General features: G+C 40.8%; 1 protein-coding gene across 6 annotated transcripts in view; it reads right to left on the reverse strand.

Annotated features, from left to right (window-relative positions):
• Positions 1 to 20,158, reverse strand: part of MYRIP (myosin VIIA and Rab interacting protein) — a 239,002-nt gene extending 218,844 nt beyond the window's left edge. For all 6 annotated transcript variants that reach the window (XM_049817221.1, XM_049817216.1, XM_049817218.1 and 3 more), the window contains exons 1-2: positions 19,894 to 20,158; positions 4,902 to 5,051 (exon numbers count right to left, since the gene is read on the reverse strand). In XM_049817221.1, the coding sequence (XP_049673178.1) occupies positions 4,902 to 5,011 (110 nt within the window). In that variant the 5' untranslated portion in view covers positions 5,012 to 5,051; positions 19,894 to 20,158. The remainder of the gene's footprint in view (positions 1 to 4,901; positions 5,052 to 19,893) is intronic.
• Positions 20,159 to 20,745: the final 587 nt, after the last annotated feature.

The following is a 20,745-nucleotide window of genomic DNA, read 5'->3' on the forward strand; positions in this document are numbered from 1 at the left end:
CTGTAGTCTGACAAGAAGTATCAACAGGATTTTGGGTTTCATCAGGTATGAGAATCTGTTTCTTAAGAAGCCTCTTCACAAGTCTTCTCATGTTGCAATGGGCTACAATGCAAAAGGAGTGGAAAGAAGAAAGGAGGCAAAAGCAATTCTCAGTCTAAAATGTTTCATCATCTTCTACACAAGACTCTATTCTAGTCCCTTATTAGTTCTTTGGCTAAAAGAAAATTAAAACAGCCAGAGTGGAAAGGGCCCTCCAGTGAGCGCACACACATCTCATTTTTTTCTGCAAATAAAACACTGCTGGAGATTTGATCATGTATCACTGCAGTTTGTCTTTACCACAGTTGAAAATGCAACTGCATAAAGACAGCATAGCCGATATTCACCAACCCAGCTATGAAAGACACATCAGGCAAGACATGGTGATATTTCTGCCTGTGGGTGACAGTCAACTCTCAACACTTCCATTGTGCTGTTCCAGTGACCCCACATAAGTCTATTAAGTGATCAATGATCTATGATTACCTGTCCATGTGGTACCAGAAGGTCAGCAATTTTTCCTTCTAAATACGCTTTCCCAGGGGATTAAGAGCAGTGGTTTAAACAAAAGAGAACCATGGCCCCTGCAAAGAAACATTTTTCATCCTTGCTCAGCTCATGTTTCTGAGGCTTATCACTAGAATACCATCACACAAATGGCTGATCCAGCATTTACCATGGTGATGGAAACTTTTGTTAGCCAATGGTTATAGGAAGATGGCTTAAGTCGTTTAGGCCATGGCCTCCTAAAGTAAAGTAGCTGCTGACAGGTAAAGTGTCTGCTCTGTTGGCAGCTGATCGGCACTGAGCCCTTTCTATGCCTGCCTTCTTTCCCACCCTTCTAACTTTACTCCCTTTGCAGTTGTTCTGAATGTTAAATTAGGTATCAGAATAGCCATCTTTTAACCCATCCACATGTCTAAAATGTAACAGGTTGGGAACATCCACTGCAATAAGATGATCCGTCAATTTTTTTCTGTAAAATGATAATTTCACTTACTTAAAACACCCTGACTTCTCAGCATTCCTGACCTGAAGCAAACAGACAAGCATGTTTATAAATACCATGGTAACTGTAAAAATAAAACCAAAGGGGGAATTGATTTTGCCCCCAGCAAAGGAGAATAAACAGTGGCACATTTAGACAGTCTGAAAAACTGAACACACAGGCAGTAAACGGAAAGAAATGAAAGGCAGCAAACTTTTACACGCCTGTTTATGTAAGGGGCCTATCTCACAAACACACATTTGGCCTTGTAGGCTCTTGAAAGCTCTCCTCTGCCATTTCTTTAAAAAAAAAAATGTTTTTAAAAAAGCAAATACCCCCCCCCCAAACTGCAGATATGACAAAAATGTTATACACAGCAAAACATTAAAAGTTCAACCATCAAAACAGTCCAATCTTCATGCAGCTGCAAATTGTCAGCAATGGGTAAGTCTGAAATTCAAGATTAAGAAAATAAATCTGTCCATGAGAAAAAAAACATTAGTGTGTCCAGTCAACTTGCTCAAAAAGGCAGCTATGATTATTAGTGTCCCAGTAGCCCAGAGACAGCCTGAAGAGCTTCTGTGGCAGAGGTGATGATGTACACAAGGCTGTACTACCTCAGCCTAGTCCTCAGCACACATGCCAAGTAACCCAAACTGATCACCTTCCTACTTATGCCAGCTCTGCCTGGTTTGCCTACTTCAACTGATTCACAGAAGACCAACCCCACCTATCTATGAGTCTGTGTTATAATTTTAGCCTCAGTGACTTTGGATGATTACATTAACATTGGAGTAAATAAAAACATAACACCACTGCCGAAGAACAGAACCAACACATAATGGAAATAGAAAGATTATGGGTGAACAAACAACAAAGAACTGTAAATATTATTAATCTTCTATCAGGCTGAGAGCCATAGCAAAAAAAGAAACTGAACTGATATGAAGGAGTAAGGCATAATAAATCAACCACACTAATCACTGTTTGCATATGGTCATCTTACTGCTATTTTACTAGTTTTAGCCAACTCATTTTTCCCCAAAATGTACAAAAGCAGTCTGTCTGATAACACTAAATCTTTCTCTGAACTTTATGCTAAAGGAGAGAACCCACTGCTAAAAATTCTCACTGCAGAGAGATTCAAAACAGCTTTGCAGCAGAAAATGCAGATGATCAGTATGGCTTTTCTCCCCACATTCATTATGTCATTTTGTTTACAGAATATGGAAAAACAAACTAACATGTAACAACTGCAATATTGTAAAAGACATTGGTACGTTAGCTTTAAAACAGTTGACAATTCACTTTATTACCTTAAAAACACTTATTAGGAGTGAAGACAAAACTTCATTTCTTGTAGTGTGTTACTTAACTCTTCAGCTTCCACTAGCAAAGCAAAATTGAAGCCATCAACCACTTATGGTTTTCTTAGCTTTCATTATTCTCCTGATATAGTGGAAATCTGTCATATATTCCCTTAAGTAGTTCTTGATCTTTAGAAATAATTGCTACCAATGGGAATAATCCCAGAGAGACATCTGTGAAACAGCTACTGAATGTTTGTGGGGAATACCACCCCAAAATAAAACTATCTACGCTATGAAGAATTACACAGAAACATTATTTTAAGAAAGTATCACACGCAAAAGCTTCAACAGTTCCAACCAAAGACTAATGTTGCTACCTGGAATTAATTACAGGAAGAAAAAAAAAACAAAAACCACACCTACCTTCAGATGTAAGTTGGTTTTGAATTTATTAACAGCAGTCTAATATATAAAATATATATGCCAGTACTTTCTCTTAAAAGAACATTACCAAGCTTGACAATACCTGTAAAGTGAAACGGTGTTGTAGACTTTCCCAGTTGATAACTTTCTAAAAGCAAATGCAATTGAGCCAAGAACATCAAAGCAGACACATGAACTAATGTGCTTTCTCACAGGCTGAAAAATCTGATCTATAGCAAGGCATAAGTTTCTTATATGATTACATATTCTATTACATAGTAAGATAAAAAGATGTGTTGCTACATCCTTCCTTTTAACTCTGCATTTTGTAAAAAAAAAAAAAAAAAATGGAATAGCCTGATGAAAAAAAAAGAGTCATAGCTTTTAAGTCAGAAGTAAGCTTTGAACTTCACTGGCCATCTTTAAGGTCATTAAAATTACTTAAATACATATACTAAATATCAGCCTACATTTCAGAACTTTGACTTTGTCAGTACAGCTCATTATTTGCAGCACTTTAACATACTTTAATACTTGCAAAAGGCATGAACTACACTCAAGAGAAAAAAATTTACACACTCATATAAGCTGAGTTGAGTCCATGTGTTTCTCCTACCTTTCCAGTGTTCTATCTCCCTTCTCACACCAGTTTTCTACTTGTGATCATTCAATTATCAAGTCCCACGGACCACTTGAGCAGCAAAATGGTAAAACACAAACACCAGCAAAAAGTTTATCTATCCAGGGCTTCCAATCAATTTTCTGAGACTATGCCTTACATCCTTCTTTTTCCTCCTCTCACTATAGGAACTAGTTGTATGGAACAGGCAAGATGCCTCAGCACTTGTTAACTTTCGTATGCTTGCTCCAGTAAGATACAACCAGTCACATAAAAAAAAGCCAGAGAAAGCCCCACACTCACCCTCCTTAAACTGCTTCTAGTATCTCTTGGCTTTGTTGTGAAAGACTGCCAAAAATAATCAGTACAACCCATGGCAAAACAGACAGACACACACACCCCCACCCCCCACCCCCCACCCCCCCCCCCGCAAAAAAAACAACACAAAAAACCAACCTGCATGCCACCCTCACCCAGTCTTTCCTCCCCGCGGCAAGCTTGCACTACCAACCCAAGCAGGAAGTTGCACATCATGCCAAAATTGAATTAGGCCTATGCCACAAGTCTTTCTTGTTGCTAATGTTCCAAGTAGTTTCAGAAAATAGTAACAGAAAACTGACAGAGACAGGATTCCTCACAGTTCCACTAGGCACATAATATATATACCTAGTTTGTGCTTATTTCAGTCATCTTCCTGCTCTGTTGACTTCAGCTTGATGATAAATGATAAAGAAACAGGTGATATCTGTAATACTAGTAGTACGGTAAGAGAATGCACATTTGCCAAGTATAGATAAAGACTTCAGACTATTCTAGAGAATAAATATGTGTTCAAAGCAGGTAATAATAAAAGAAAAAAATCAGACATCATAATTCAAGGAAATTTTGTTGAAACTACAGGAAAAACGTTGCATCTACCAATTCAGGTCTCTGTCAGTAGTCCCCTTGTCACATACGGATGTTCCTGGGCTGAAAAACTTACCTTGCAACAAGTCCCATTTGTTTTCTTCTGGGTTGTTTCTGCTTGCAATCATTTTGTACACAGACTACTGAAAGCAAAATTAACTTCTCAATACAATGGATAACACGTCCCATTGATTATTTTGGGGGAAAGAGCTAGGTTTAACTTCTAAATCTTTAGATGTTTGCACATAGACAAAACTTCTGAATAGAAGAAAAGGAACCGACTACAGCAAGCAAAAAAAAAAATAAAAAAAAATCTCTTATCTTAAACTTCTGTTTATGTTAAAGTCAACCACTACTTAGCCTCTACCCAGGCAATATACACAGATGATTTAGAGACCATCATTGTGGCTTAGGCCAGGATAGACTAAGCAGAAAAATGACTTACTACTCAATAATTGAATTCATGTGGAGGAGTTTGGATGTTTATTGCCTCTGTGACAGGACTGATTATTAATGCATAGAACACCACAAAAGAGCTGTGTTCTCCAGTTTCCCCCCAAACCAGTTTGTAATAATCCAGAGGCACCAGTATTTTTAATCATGTTTTTATTCTTACCTCAGCCTTTCTTCTTCTTTCTTACGAAGGCTGAAATCTCGCTGAACCACCTGGAGCACATGCTCTGCTTCTTCATCAGTCAAACCAGAAAGATCCAGTTTTCTCCCCATTATATATTCTGTCCTGGATATGAATAACTATGAGGAAAATCTGAAAGCAGAAACAGAAAAAAATGCAAAATAAATTGAAAGCATTGATATTTTTCCCAAGCGTGTTGAAATCATAGGCACATCTGCCCAACAAAAAGAAAGCTGCTGCCATAAACATCAGAGAAGAAAATCATAGAATCATTTAGATTGGAAAATACCTTTAAGATTATTGAGTCCAACCATAAACCTAACACTGCCATGTCCATCCCTAAACCATGCCCCTAAGTGCCACATCTACATGTCTTTTAAACACCTCCAGGGATGATGACTCAACCACTTCCCTGGGCAGCCTGTTCCAATGCTCCATAACCCTTTCAGTGACGAAATTTTTCCTAATATCCAGTCTAAACCTCCCCTGGCACAACTTGAAAAATAATTCTGAAATGAATCATTCAAGTTCCATGCACTGAAAGCAACCACCCCCAATTTAAAAAGAAATTAAAAAGATAAATTATTTGGAATATTAAATAATATTGATGGAAGACCTCAGTGTTGCCCTCAAGAAACATATTTAACTCGGCTGAAATGAGGTTTAAACATTTCTTAAGATTTTATGCCACCAGTTTGCAAAACTGTTTGCAAAACACAGTCCCTGTGACTGCGTATGAATAGAGAACATACTCTCCTATAACACTCAAAAATATTTTGTACTACCAACTAAGAAACCAGGAATTATTTTAAAACACCATACAAAAAAAAGTAAGCATATACATTTCAAATGCATTTCCCAGAGAGACTGGAAAGATTTAGATGTCACTACCACCAAGATATCATTATTTCCCCTTTCTGTGAATGACAATGGAAGAGAAAAAGTAGTAGCCAATGTTATGTATTAATTGAAGGCACTATAAAGTTTGAACTAGAGCTTGGTCCATTTATTTCATTAATGAATTATCATCAATTTGTTCTAATTTATTTCCTTATGACTTTTATTAATTTTGTTGAATTCTAGTAAATTCAGCTCTCAGTATTAATTTCTGTGATTTATGTAATTATTTGGGCAATTGTAAAGGTGTCCGTCTCCACACTGAGTTATGGTTTCAGAAACATCATACAGTTTTTGCAGCTCTGTTATGAGCTCCTAGCAATGTATATAATAATTACAAACACACAAAAGTTCTTACATTATACTGCAGAGGCAACTATAACTGCCTTTTTATCCATTATGAGTGTCAACTGAATCAGACTATGTAAAACACATAAGCTGGTTCTGTCTCAAAAAAACACCTCTAAGCAACACTACTATAGCATAAAATTAATTGCTCCAAATAGTATAGCAAGTAGAAGCATGGGAAAAAAAAAGTCACCATTATTTTCTAAACATAACAATTCATTTGCTACTTAGATGAAGATGGGGAATGTGGTTGGTTGGGTTTTGTTTGGGTTTTGTTGGTTTGCTTTGTTTTTTTTAAAACAATATTTACCTTCCTCCAATCACCTGGTTACAGTTCTTCAAACAAAAAAAAAACACACACATGTAAGGAGGGTATTGCTTATTTTTTCTATTTTGGTTAGGCTATCAATGAAGTTCAGAATACACTCTTCATTCAAGGAAACAGCACTTCAACAAAAACAAGCAGATGGGATAGAAGCTTAGGTGAAACCAAGATGACAAGATCCCTCCAGTGAGACACATGCAGCTAACAAAGGTCACAACGGAACAGTATGTTCAGGCTTGACTGTCAGTCTGCTAAGGAAGCTGAACAGGAACATCAACAATGAGTTAATAAAGGCTATAAAAATGTACTTCTAAATAAAATTACCCCAATTTTTGCAGAAAAAATCGCCACAGAAACAGAGGACTATATGTAGTCCTCACTAATCCCACTTGTAAGGCCAAGAACGTATGTTAAGATTAAAGGTTGGCTAAAATATAGTGAGGAACAACCGGCAAGATATCCTTCCATCCCACAAGAACACATAAATCTTCCTGAAACTTTCACCAGAATGTTAAGATTTTCCCCCGTCCCTTCACCCTCACTCCTTGTACCAAAGCCTCACTGCGCACTGGCAGGCATAAGAAATGGTGAAGTAGGGCTTACTGAGGTTACACGTACACGTTGGAGCTCGAAGACAGAACAAGCAGTGTCCTGGGACACATTATTCCCTTCAGGCTCTGGGGTACCTGTTCAGCTCTTCTCATGCAAAGCACTTAAGTGCAAAGGGCCTCTCTGATTTTCTAAAAGGATGGAAGGTCTTCACTACAGGAAAAGCACATCCGCAAAGAAGTAAGCAGGACTTTTCCAATTAACTTTTTTCAGACCCATACACTTTTATGGGAGAAACACATCAACTAAAAGGAAATAAAACTATTCTAAGCAATTGCTGGAGCCAGTAGACACCCCTCCATGGTAGGGCTACAGCTGTCTGAGACACAAGACAATGAAGACACTAGATCAAAGATGCCATTCCAGTTGTTCTTGAACATCAAGTTAACAACTGTAATTAACGCTGTCATAATAAGTTCTCCCTTCAGGTCTTCATCAAAATGGTTTTGGAAACTTTGTCAAAATTAATACTGTTTTTTCACACATGAAAACTGTGGCCAATCAGTAAAGAAAATTATCCCTTTGATCCAGCCACCACTGCCCATTGCAGTCACGTATTAGAAGGGGGAAATTTACCCCTAAATCTGGAAGTAGGTGGGCAGCCCCACTACCTCCAATCTCCTGGGGTCAGCAAAGACTTAATTTCAAGTATACCTATACTTGAAAATCACCAGCAACTTTAACTTTGGATTTTCATGTGGTTTATTTACCTATAAGACTCTCAGTCTGCATTCCAATATTACATTAACCTCTAAGGAACTTGTGGGGTTTTTTCCAGGAAATAATTTTTCATCCCATTACTAAATCATCTCTGATCTGGGAGTATCACAGCAGTTTATAAATATTTATAAGCAATGCTCAAATGTCTTTTTTGCAGTAGATCCAGATTATGCATTTTGGAAATACACAATGGCAAATCCTCTAGAGGAAGTGTAAAAAGTTACATTTTTTAAAAATGACAACAAAATAGTTTCTCAGGCTGAAATAACTCCTGGCCTCGACTGAAATAACTTACATGAGGCTGTTCAGATGTTTGCTTTCATGAATAATACTTTGCTAAATCTCAAACTGAATACAAAATTTAAGCTTTCAGAGACATTACAAGGAATAATAAACTATTGCTCAACAAATCAGCACACTGTAACAGGAAAGCCTAGGCTTATACTACATGATTAGGTATTGTCCAAGTAATACCCTAATCTTAATACTTCTTACAGTCTTTTAAAATCTAATTAAAACTTCCATACTGAAAACATTTCTTGAATTTAACCTTTTCTAAAAAAAAAAAAATAATTAAAAAATCAAACCACACCACCAAAAAAAACCAAAACAAAACAAAAAAAAAACCAAGAAAAACACCAAAACAACCACAAAAAACCCACAGAACAAGGAGCAAATGAAATGCTTTTCAAGAACAGCAAGCAATGCTTCTGAATTTTAAAACTGACAAGAGCATCCACACAAGAAATGAGGGCAAGTAGTGTATTTCCTAGTCACTCATACGATACCTAAGCTGTTTGGACTTGCAGTCTCAGCAGAAGATTAGCATTACAGAAGGGTGAGGAGAAAGTCCACAACTTTTTTTTTTTTTTTTTTTTTTTTTTTAAGAACCAACTAGCATTTAAAACAGATTCTCTGCTTGACAAAAAAGCCACATTATAAAGTTAATTATGCAAGTGGTCACACTGAGTGCTGTACAACACAGGCATCTTATTTTCATATTGTAGCAAAGAAATCAGCCCTAGCAAAGCTGCACCTGGAGTGCTGCATCCAGTCTGGGCTCCCCAGTACAAGAAAGATACAGACTTACTGGAGCAAGCCCAGCTCAGGGACAGAAAGATGATTAAGGGACTGGAGCATCCTTCACAAGAGGAGATGCTGGGAGCGCTAGGACTGCTCAGCCTGCAGAAGAGAAGGCTCAGGGCTGGGGGGCCATACAAGTGTGTATATGGAAGAGATCCCTCCAACACCCCAGCACTGCGAACAAGAATATCCTACAATTCCTTCTGAGCAAATTTTTAATCAAGATTTCACCTGTTTCCACAACGCAGTATCATTTTTGCTTTAAAATGCTGCTCATGTGCATTAATGAAATGTGATACTTGAGGAGCCAGTATCACAAACTCCTTCAACCCAGCTATTTGCAACTGAAATATTTCATATAGAATACATTTCCCTCACATGCTCTCAGCTTTAGTCACTAAACAGCAGAGCTTTTCTACTCTGTTCTGCTACTCTACCACTTCTAGTATTTTCCAGGTAGAAAAGTCAAGAAAAAACCTGCTAGTGATTATATCTTTGATTCTGTCACCAACCAACTCTTGTTTACTTCCTTCAGCAGTCTGTCAAGACCTAAATAATACTGCTCAATCTGTCTTGTCATTATAGTTTGGCATTTGGCCAACTTCTGCAGAAGTCTTTTAGTTCCTTAAGAAATCCTTCTGTGTAATCTTATTGGTGAACATTTTGCCCTCTAAATCGTACAAGATAGTCACCTTTCTAAGCCAAAAAGAAAGACTAATGCTTTGTCCACAACAGAGCTCCTTCACCACACCTTGTATTTTAAAAAAGTTTTGTTTATTGAACATCCGAAAGAAGTGATCACATTGCCAGCACAAGGTCATTAGGCTAAATGTTTTAAAGTGTCACAAATAAGTATCATATATAAATTATATAATGTCACATGCTTTATTTGATGACAAAAATAAGGTCTGAGTCTTGAAGTGTAAAGGGGATTCCTGTGTTTTGAATTATGTCACCACTCTTGAACAAAACAGACTTTAGCCAAAAGACAACATTTAAAGAACATTACTGTCCAAAATAATTTCTACTACAGCTAGCACATCATTAGGTCTAAAATGAGGCATAATTAACATTGGTCACAAATTTCTTAATATTTTTTAAACCCCAAGAAAGTCTAGAAGCTGCAGTAAACACCACTGGGTATTCTTCCCTTTACACTGGAAATAAACTAGTGTCCCAAAATAACAAGGGGGGGGGGGGGGGGAGGGGGGAATAAAAAAAAAAAATCATTGGAAGTACAAAGCTACCTCTTCAGATGAAAAGTTAAGCACAGCCCAGGTGACTCCAACATGAGGATTGGTATCTGGTGTGCCACATTTTAAATGAGAAGCAAGTCAAGTATCTCAAAAAGGATGTTATTCTTTGTACCCACACAGATCTTAATTGAGATTTACTGCACTATTTCCTGGTCTATAACCAAAACAGAAAATTATCTTCCTTTCAGCCTTGTACTAATTTTGTGTGAGATTTCTTTAGAAAACCAAACAGCTTGCAAGTTCCTGAGCACAGTTAGGTTTGTTTCACTTCGGGGGGGGGGCCGGGGGGGGGGGGGGGGGTGTGGAGCAGCAGGTTTTTAAAAGAACCATGAAGTTCATTCCAGTCCTTCTGGAAGAAATGTTCCTTATTAATGCAAGTTATTACAATAACCATGTGTACTTCTGTCCTGGTTTCAGCTGGGATAGAGTTAACTGTCTTCCTAGTAGCTGGTACAGTGCTATGTTTTGAGTTCGCTATGCGAAGAATGTTGATAACACACGGATGTTTTCAGTTGGTGCTCAGTAGTGTTTAGACTAAAGTCAAGGATTTTTCAGCTTTTCATGCCCAGCCAGGGCACAAGAAGTTGGCACAGGACACAACCAGGGCACCTGATCCAAACTGACCAACGGTGTATTCCATACCATGGGACGTCCCATCTAGTTTAGGAACTGGGAAGTGGGGGCGGGGAATCATCACTCGGGGACTGGCTGGGTGTCGGTGGGCGGGTGGTGAGCAATTGCCCTGCGCATCATTTGTACATTCCAATCCTTTCATTATTGCTGTTGTCATTTTATTAGTGTTATCATCATCATTATTAGTTTCTTCTTTTCTGGTCTATTAAATCGTTCTTATCTCAACCCACGAGTTTTAGTTCTTTTTCCCGATTTTCTTCCCCATCCCACTGGATGGGGGGGGAGTGAGCGAGCAGCTGCATGGTGCTTAGTTGCTGGCTGGGGTTAAACCATGACAACTTATCTAGAAGAGTGCCAGGACATACTATAATGGGGGAAATTGTAAATCTTAAAGGTCAAAGGTTAGTACTGTGTAGTTTTAAATTTTAATCTATTTAGGAAACAAATAGGACTTTCACAGTCTTCTTGCTTCTATATGTTACATTATTTTAAGCATTGTATATGAAATAGCAGAAGTAGAAAAGCTCCACTAAAGTCACAGTTTATTTAAAAAAGAATGGCATCTCTCACCTAAGGATGTTACTCTGAGGCAGAAAACAAAATATTAAACTGTTTCTAAAAAACAGAAGCTATTTTATTTAAATAGCAAAAAAAAAGTCATTTTTACAGAAAAGACTAAAGATTATGCTGGAGGACTTAATTTCTGTCATCTACCTTTGGCAGATTAAAAGAAAAGTCATATTAAAAAGAGAATCTTAATAATAAATCATGACCATTTTATACCTATGTATCAGGCCTAGGACTGGCACACAAGTATAAATCCCAGTGGGAATTCAAAATGCAATATAAAAGCCAAATTCATTGACCAGAATAATCTTCTCACTGGTAACAGTGAACTCCTAGAAGAAAGGTTTATCCAGAATTTGGCCCTACAGCTGCTAAAGATCATAGGTCATCTGGCATAGAGTGTTAGCATGTATTTCAGTGTCATCAGCTTTCTAGTTACTCTCATTTTACTTCAGTCTTGTCTTCTATTGTTTATGCTGAAGTTAGGCAAATCATGCTCAGCTCTATTTTCTCTATTTAGTAGCAACTGTCACGGAAGAACGCATGGTTGAGATGATGGGTCTGACAGTATTCTGACTGTGTGAGACTGACTGTTACTTTTCCCAAAATGAGCAAGACCACTTGGAGAAAAAGACAAAATTGGAGCAGTAATGTGCTGACACACAGTTGTATCTTGGATGATTGGCCTCTTTTCCATGTGCCTTCAATCTAAAGCATGAAATGCAACTCAATACTGTAATGGACCGTCAACCAACCCCAAGGTGAATCAGCACAGGTCAGGGAGAAAGCCAGCATGCGCACTTAGGGCATGCAACTGATCCCACAGAGCCCAACACAATCAGAAATTTGCACATCTGTAAGTGTGACACTGCAAGGACTTCCCTTTGGATGCCCGACTTGCCAAGTGGGGCTTAGAGTTTACTGCTTATGTATCCAGGCTGCCTGCACAGAGAGAACAGCAGCCGCTGAATGGAGTTCTGTCCCTTCTTCCACCTTCCCATCAAAACCCAAACCAGAACACACCTGGCAAATCAATCTTCACACTGTACTTTCTAAGTTTGGGCCAGCATGAAGAAAATACTAAACAAAATGCTCATTTGTATTCCTCTCTCCTCGGCATTAGCTCCAGAGCAAGGACTGCAAAAATACGTTCACACACCTGGGTTGCACTATACATGCCACATCCTTCTCCCGAGACACCTGTCAGTCTCAGCATTTCACAATCAATGGCCCTCAAATGAGCTACACAGATTGAAGGGAGATGAAAGAAACAGCAAATCCTTCTCTGTTCCTTCAAAGAATCGATGGCACTTTATCTCATTTTAAGAGCCAGGCAGAGAAGGGAGCACTCACGTTATCTGTGTAACAGTCTAATACGCGCACCCAGAAAAAGTCTCAGGTTCAGTGCCATGTTAATCCTAGGAAGGCTCAAATATTTATCTCCCTCCTTGTGAAAGAGTATATAAGAGCACAACTCAGGATATTCCTGTGCAGATCCCTATTTCAGATTCCAACACCCCATTTTCTTGTATGGCCTGAAGAAACTGAATGATACAGAAGGTCCACTATCATACGAGCTGTGGAGCAGCACATGATGAGTATGTGTTTTAAAGTTAAATGCCTTTCCTAGTACCACAGCAGTCACTACTTATAAGAACAGCTCTAGAGGAACATCCTACTGATCAAATTCAGCAAACTAACCAAGAAAACATAGGTCTACCAAGATAACTCTTGCAAGTTCAAGATGCCAAAGCATTGCTACTGCATAAAGTGGTGGTAAGGCTTCTCATTGGAGTTATTCATACCTTTAATCTGGGGAGGAAAACACTGAGAGAAAAGGTGAAGCTTTTGTAAAACCTCAAACAGTTTCTGGAAGCACTACACATTTTACATCTGTTTATAAATTTAATTTTGCATTTCAATAATACAGGCAAAAGGATTATGATAAATTAAGAATCTCATCATAACTTGAAGGCCATATTGTGATCAACCCATGCAAACTACAAAAGTAAACAGTTAAGTGGATTGCCTGACTGCTACCAAAACATCCATAATACAAAATGCAACCAATATGCAAACACACCACAGGCATATTTAAAATATCCTACACAATAAAATGGATTTTTCCTCCACAACATATGTTGCACTAATTAATATCCTGCATCCCTCTTACTAAATATCACACATCAGCATATCCTTAACTTTGATCCAAGAACTAACCTCTGACTGAAAGAATCTTCCTGCAGGACTAGGACAGAGACAGAAATTCTATTTTTAGAGGTAGGAATATGCTTCCAACAGCAGTTGCCACAATGAGGCAGTATTCTCTAGTGCTGCCAGATGTGAAAACAAATTTAATACAGTAAATCACTGCTAATTCAAACCACTGACAGGAAACCCCACTGCAAATTACTAAATTTTACAGATTAGCAAGTAAATGAACAAAATCAAAACCAAAAATAATTTCATAAGACTGTGCCTTCCACATTCACTGACACCTGCAAAGTACTTCTAACCCTGATTTATGCTAGAGCAAGCAAGAATCGTAAGAGATACAATAACAAAGAGTGACATCTGTAAAGCCACATGTCCCATTTCACTGAGACTTAGTGATGAGCTGTAGTTGGTTGACACACAACTTATGCCCCATGCATGGAAAAAAGGGTTTCAGAAGCAGGTTGTCTTAACTGTTTAGATAAGCCTTTGTTAAGTGACATAAAACAAGAGTAAAATAGAGCCAGAGCTGTAGAAATCAAGCCAGAGCTGCAGAAAGCCTCTAAAAACCAAACTAGGAGCTGGGTTAATCTGTCAGGTCAGGGAGTTAATGGATTAGTTTGTTGACACTGGGACCTTCTCTACACTGTGCTTAGGAGAGGCTCTGCTTTGGACCCAAGCTTGGCTACTTTTTTTTATATTGACACTATACAACATGGAGATAATCTGAGCCCTGGCCAACAAACGCAAACCTGAAGTTCTGAATCCCAAGTTTATGCATTTACATTCAAGCGCAAGACACAGTCAGGCACTTTCTGGAGTTCAAAGGCCAACTTCACTGTCAGGTTTTGACTGCTGTTTCACTCATATTTGGATCCAAACTGGAGCAGCCTCACAGCTCCTTTAGTTTAAACTAGGGAACCAAAGAAGTTCATCCTCTTACAGGTTTAGAAAAATCAGCCAGTCAGCATAGACACCTTTTGAGTCCCACAGAAACTATTATTTGATCAACTTAATCAAGTTAAGCCACCATCTTTAGGAACTAGCTAGGACTCCTCTGTACCTCATTAACGGTTTTTTTTAAAGCAGTTCCCTTTATCAGGGCCCACCACTGAAGATCAAAGTAGCACCACCAGTACACTGAAACAGCATGCTCCTTTGATAAGCCTACACAAAGAACATCAGCTTTACCAAGAAAATTCCTGTTTCCAGTCCTTTACATTAGCTTCTCCCAATTTTTAGATTTCCAGTATCCATTATAGTGGGCCTCTGGACCTTGATACAACATTGACGCCAACTTACCCCCCAAATGAAAGCACAATCTTAAGGTATTCTTCACCCACCACAACCACATAGATTATGTATTTCCATGGAGGAGGTGCAGTTCACTTGATTAAGTGTAGAACCTGAGTCCACAGTATTTCACCCATTGATTCCCCTCTTTTTGACCTGTGATGCTACCTTGGAGCAGGAATCTGAAGCCTTGTCATTAAACATTAGAAGTGTATGGGGTGGAATAATCAGGCTGATCTTCCTCTAGAGGTGAACTGTTTTCTTCTCATTTAGGACTCAACCCATGACTTTTGTGCTTGCGGTGATTAACGTACAGACAATTTTTGGAACCACCTTTTAGATCAAGCCCAACTGAGGGTATAAAAACCAACATCACCAGATTATACCTTTTAGAATCCTCCCCAAAGCTCTTTCAACTGTTTTTAAACCCTGCTGTTGCTCCAATTCACACACTATGGTTTAACTTAAATCCAACTCATGGTCTGTCAAACAAATGTCAAAGTACTTATTCAAAGCACTTATCACTTGTCAAAGCAAGACACAAGTATTGAGATAACTTCCAGAAAGGTACACCAAGCACTCCTGGGGATGACCACTGCGGGGCAGAGGGATCAATTCTCTTAAGTGTGGGGGGGAAGGAATCAACCTCTTGCAAGATTAACAATGCTTTGAAAAATAGGTACACTCTGCAACTCCAGGTACACTTCAGGACAGTGTTAGCTGCATCTCTGTCAACAGCACTTAAATCACACACTGAACATTCATGCTGTAGCAACTAATGATAATGGCACAAACCAGCACTTTGCTATTTGGATTGCCCTGGGACACAACATCCTGTTCATACAGCCCAAAAGGGACAGAAGAAAACCACATTAAAATGCCCTTCTGTATCAGAAGTAACACCTAATAAGAAGCTCTTTTTGTATTAGTTTCAGAAGAGATAAAACTCCTCATCACAAGAGCAGAACAGAAAATTTACTCCTCAAGTTGTAAACATGTTTTGCTTTCTTTCCTTTCAAGAAGGAAAACAACAGATTATGTACTGTCTTCCTCCAAGAACAGAAAGTTGGTTTACAACAGCAGAACCACATATTATCCTGCATAGAGGCAGGTGGAGGGTGTTGGGGATGAGATTGTTTTTTTATTAAAAAGCAGATTAAAAAAAAGAAAAGGATTAAAAATATTTTTAAAAAAATATTTTAAATTTTTTTTTTTAAAGATATTAAAAAAAAAATTTCAGGCTGTTGCCTGGCTTCAAGACTCATTAAAGCCAGTGGGAATGCCATGGACTTTAATAGCCTTTGAGTGAGGCTTTACACTTCAGATGGCTATCACAAGAACAGACTACATCTCATTTTCAACAGTAAACTACCTCAGCACCCTTTAAACAGACTTGATCCAGAAACTATGGCTGCATTAAGTCACTTAGCTGTTTATTCTTCTCCATCAATAAGCAGCATACGTTGCAAGGAAGAGTCCAGAAAGAAAAGGTTTTTGGAACTGCTGCACAGCAGAACTTGAGCTTGGGTCTTCAGCAGTAGGACAGGCTAGAGTTCCCTTTCCACCTGCCAGTCAGCACCAGCAAAACTCAGGAAGACTACTTAATTGATTAACATGAGTCAACTTGAGACTATGCCATCAAAAGTGTCTCATCTTCAAGATTAATCTCCGCAGTAGTTAGCTCCTCCACTTCAATAGGCGATATTTTATTTGGAGGTGTACTTCGCCTTGAAGAATGCAAAATTAATTTCCTATGGTAATGCTTTATATCTCAAAACAACCAGCAGATAGTAATAACTGCAATAATCTGAATACCAAACACCAAATACCAAAATATTAGATTTTCTTTTATGATCATCAATTGATTAATATGTAAATGAAGCATATAGGTAATACGAAGTAATAAGAGGTCTCATTTCCTTTACCCAGGTCAGGGACTAAAGGGCCAGTAAAAATTTGCAAGATAAATATTTTTGTTAGTATAACATTCTTAATAAATAAGTGCTCTGCTGTTGAAATTTAATGCATATTGGCCTGGAAATTTAATGTGTTCCTATTCCCAGAATAGTATCCATCAGATCTAAAAATCTGTCACTATTACAATAATGCTGATATTAGCTTCTGAGCAGTCAAGCCACTGCAGTTCTTATACTCTCTTCATCTATGCTAAAGCTGCTAGTTGATTCATTAAACTGCTTTCCACTATAGTGTGCTTTATTTCTTTATTTCCAGGACATTGAATATTGAACATGACATTTATTTTCTGAAAATGCAGTTTTAAAAAAATGCACCGTGGCATTTTTCTGTAAGATTTTTTTAAAAAAAGAGGAGAAGGCGTTTCAGCTGAAAGTTAAATAGCAAGCAGGTCATAATCACTAGTCTTTACCATACGAACAACAGATCTTACTAGTGTGCCAGCCACATATAAGGTGTCTTCCTCTTGGGTTTCTGTAAATTCACATAAAGTTTGGAGATAGGCATCTTTGCCCAATCTCAGAGATACACAAAACTAGACCATGGCTTGCAATCTTATCAAATCACACTGTATTTAGCACTTCTACAAAATTCCCTGTTCATGCTGTACATAAAGGCCAAGTTTCTTTGGTAATTTGAGCAACAGTACGGTGTGCTGCACTCCACACTCAAATACAGCAGTTATCTTCCTCTTCCCTTAAGTCCAATAAGCTTCTTTCGAAAGTAAGCTGCTATAAATCTCTGAATGCAAGAAACTTGGGGCTGGTTCATTTTCTGCCTGTCAGGTAAGCCACAAGCCCTTATTATCTGTAAGAATCCATCTAGCAAAGAACCTACCAGGATCCAAAAGGAAGGTGAATAAAGCATTCCATGGGAAGGCTGGATTAGTCCACTCAAAGGAATGGATTTTCTCAAAGAGAAAAATTGTCCCTATGGTTTTCATGGAACTATATTCAACTAGTTTCTTTCAACTTGTCCAACTTTCCAAGGGCAAGTGAAGGTGGTTTACACTGCCAAACAGCAGTTTCCAGTCTGATAACAATAGGGCATATTAATGTTGGCAGCAACACAAAGGAGTCACATTTTCATACAGATGTACTGTTTATGAACAATAGCGCCTTTGGTATATGCAGCTTTTCTTCAGCATCACCCATGCATAGTTTAGGGATATTTTTTTTTTTCTTTAAGTACAAGTTTTTCAAGTGTTCTGTTTACTGCAACTATTAAGTGAGAAAGGCAAACTCCCGCTGTGTTCATACACCTGGGTACACCCTATATAATCCAAAAGCCTGGTTTAGCATTCAATTGTAGCATATTCAGCTGTATTCATCAGGTTAGGGTGGAAGCAGGAAACCAACTCAGGAAAATAAAAGAAAGTTTTAGCTTAGCTTTCTTGATCTTGTATCACTCCTAGGTAGCACCGGTTCAGATGAAGACAATCTGTTAAAAAGCATTAACATGTCTGAAAGGACAATATCGTGTCACTTGAATCAGCAGCAGGTCCAAGATGCAAGTCCTGTTGCAGGGGACAGTCCTTTTTTAAGTATCTCTCATCCCAGTGTGGGCTACTGGGATGGAATTGACTTCTGGGAGTTCTCATTGGCAATTAATGTATCACAGCTGCTGAAAACGATACTCTCCTGTTTGTAATTGTTGTATGCATTGTACTAAGTTACCTGACAAATTCCACAGGAAGGCTACCAAATCGCCAAGCACATTTTTGGATGCTTGGGCATAATGCATCAGTAAATATGCTCTGATACTATCCGGTACCTGAGTAACAATGGGTAAGGCAGTAGTAGCCTAAGGGATTACGTACAAGATAGATCACCTTCTGCTTTTTACACAGCTCTGTTCACTTTCGCAAGCTAGAGTAACTGGCAAATGTTACTGTTTGACAATTTAACTGTAGGGACCGAGTCAGTGGTCTCAAAGCAGCTCCCAGGGAACCACTATCACCAATAAGCAACTATAAAAACCTGCCCAGCTTGATGACAGGTCCCTCAAAGTCAGAAAAACGTCTGGCAAGGTGAGAACTAAACTAACTTTCCCTCCTTTCTCTCTCTAGCCTTCCAGAAAAGGGTTATCAGAGGAACAAGTAAAAGCCTTTATTGCCAATATCCTTGCTGTGCCTATTCTAACAAGCTGCAGGCTCCACAGGACGACAGCTACCCACAAATGCAGGAAATAGCAAAACAGTACGTATAAGGCAAAAACCCGCCATTTGTCAAAATAGATGGCTAGATACAGTTAACATCCCTGCAAACATGCTTGAGGAAGGACGCACACGTGCTCTAAGGCATTTTGCGATCTAATTTGGTTACGTTCGCCTAAAACGTATCTTAAACCCCAGTACAACACACGCTCCTACTTAATTAGATTCCCTAAGAAAAGTCAGCCTGAGCCATATGGTATTTTCCTCAGCAGTTACGATAAACTGACCTTGATACTAGGAAAACGCATGCTGCTTCTGTCTGAAGCATAAATTACAAGCGCGGAGCTGCGGGATGCTCCCGCGGAGAGGGGGCTGAGGCAGCGCTACGCCGAAACCCTCCCCGTGCTTGCGGGGAAGTTGATCAAGAGTAAAACGCTCTAATAGCGATAACAATAACAATGCCCCGCAGGGACGTCGCTCAATAACCACGCTGTCAGCAGAGCGCTATGAAGCTACTCAGACATCTGGCCGGTAATTAAAGGAAGCCTAATGTCGTGTCGTCGTCGTCCCGCACACGAAGTCGCCGCGGAGGAGCCGCCCCTCAGGCACCAACGGCCCCTCAGGCACCAACGGCCGCGGGACCCGACGCCCAGCCCCGCCCGCCGCGCGGGACCCCTCGCAAGCGGGGCGGGAACCGTCGCGGGCCGAGCACCGGCCGCTCTCCCCCTCCCCGCCACCCCCCCACCCCCGGCGACGGGGCGCTGCGGCGGGCGGCCCCGCGAGCAGGGCCCTGCCGCAGGGGCCCCTCACGGCGCCGGCCGGCCCCGCGGGTGACCCCCTCCACCCCAGCCCCTGCCCCAGCCCGCGGGGAACGGCGGCCGCGGCCCCGGCCGTACTCACCCTCGGCCAAACGCGAGGGCTGCACCAAAATGGCAGGCGGGCAGTAACTTCCCAGCGCTTGGGGCACGGGCAGAGCCACCGGCGGCGGCTGCGCCCCCGTCGCTCACGCAGGGAGGAGGGCTGCGGCCGCTCCGCGCCAGTCGCCCCGCCAGCCACCCGCGCGGAGCCGCCGGGCACAGGTGCCCCGTTCCCTCTCCGCACCGGCCGGCGCAAGGCAAGAGCCCGCAGTCGCCGTCTCCTTCTCCTTCTGCTCGCCGCGTCCCCTCCCCTCCCTTCCCCTCCCCTCACGGACGCGCCACCGGGAGCTGCCGCGGCGGCGGCGGCAGCAGCAGCAGCAACTCCCGCCGCGCCCCCGCCGCGCACCGGCACCTGCCGGGGGGCCGCCGGCCAATCGGCGAGAAGGGGCCGGGCGAAGGGCGGTGGCGCCGCGCGTGCCGGGGAGGAGGCGGGAGCGCGCCTGTGTGTGGAGAGACGGCGCGCGCACCCGTGGCTTGGCGCGCATCCCTAAAACGGCGTGTGGTGCTGGGGGCCGGCCGAGGCTGCGACCCCCTCCCCCCCGGGAGGCAAAAAGAGGGCCCCCTCAGCCCCGGCCTGCCCGCTACCGTCACAGACGGTGATGCCGGGAGAAATACCGGCGGCCCGTCCACCGCTACAGCGCCGGTTGGCCGAGTACAGCCGAGAAAGGGGAGAGGTACTGCCAGGCGGTCCTTGTCTGTGCCCTGCTGTGGATGCAGGCCGGGCGTGGGGGATGTCTTCCGAAGGGGGGGGGGGAGGCTGGTTGGTGCAAACGGACAAGAATTCCATCCCTATGGATGCAGCGCAGCGGGTAATCATAACGAAGGTGTGGCCTGG

The sequence above is a fragment of the Accipiter gentilis genome, chromosome 14 (genome assembly GCF_929443795.1).
Source record: "Accipiter gentilis chromosome 14, bAccGen1.1, whole genome shotgun sequence".
Taxonomy (NCBI): Eukaryota; Metazoa; Chordata; class Aves; order Accipitriformes; family Accipitridae; genus Astur; species Astur gentilis.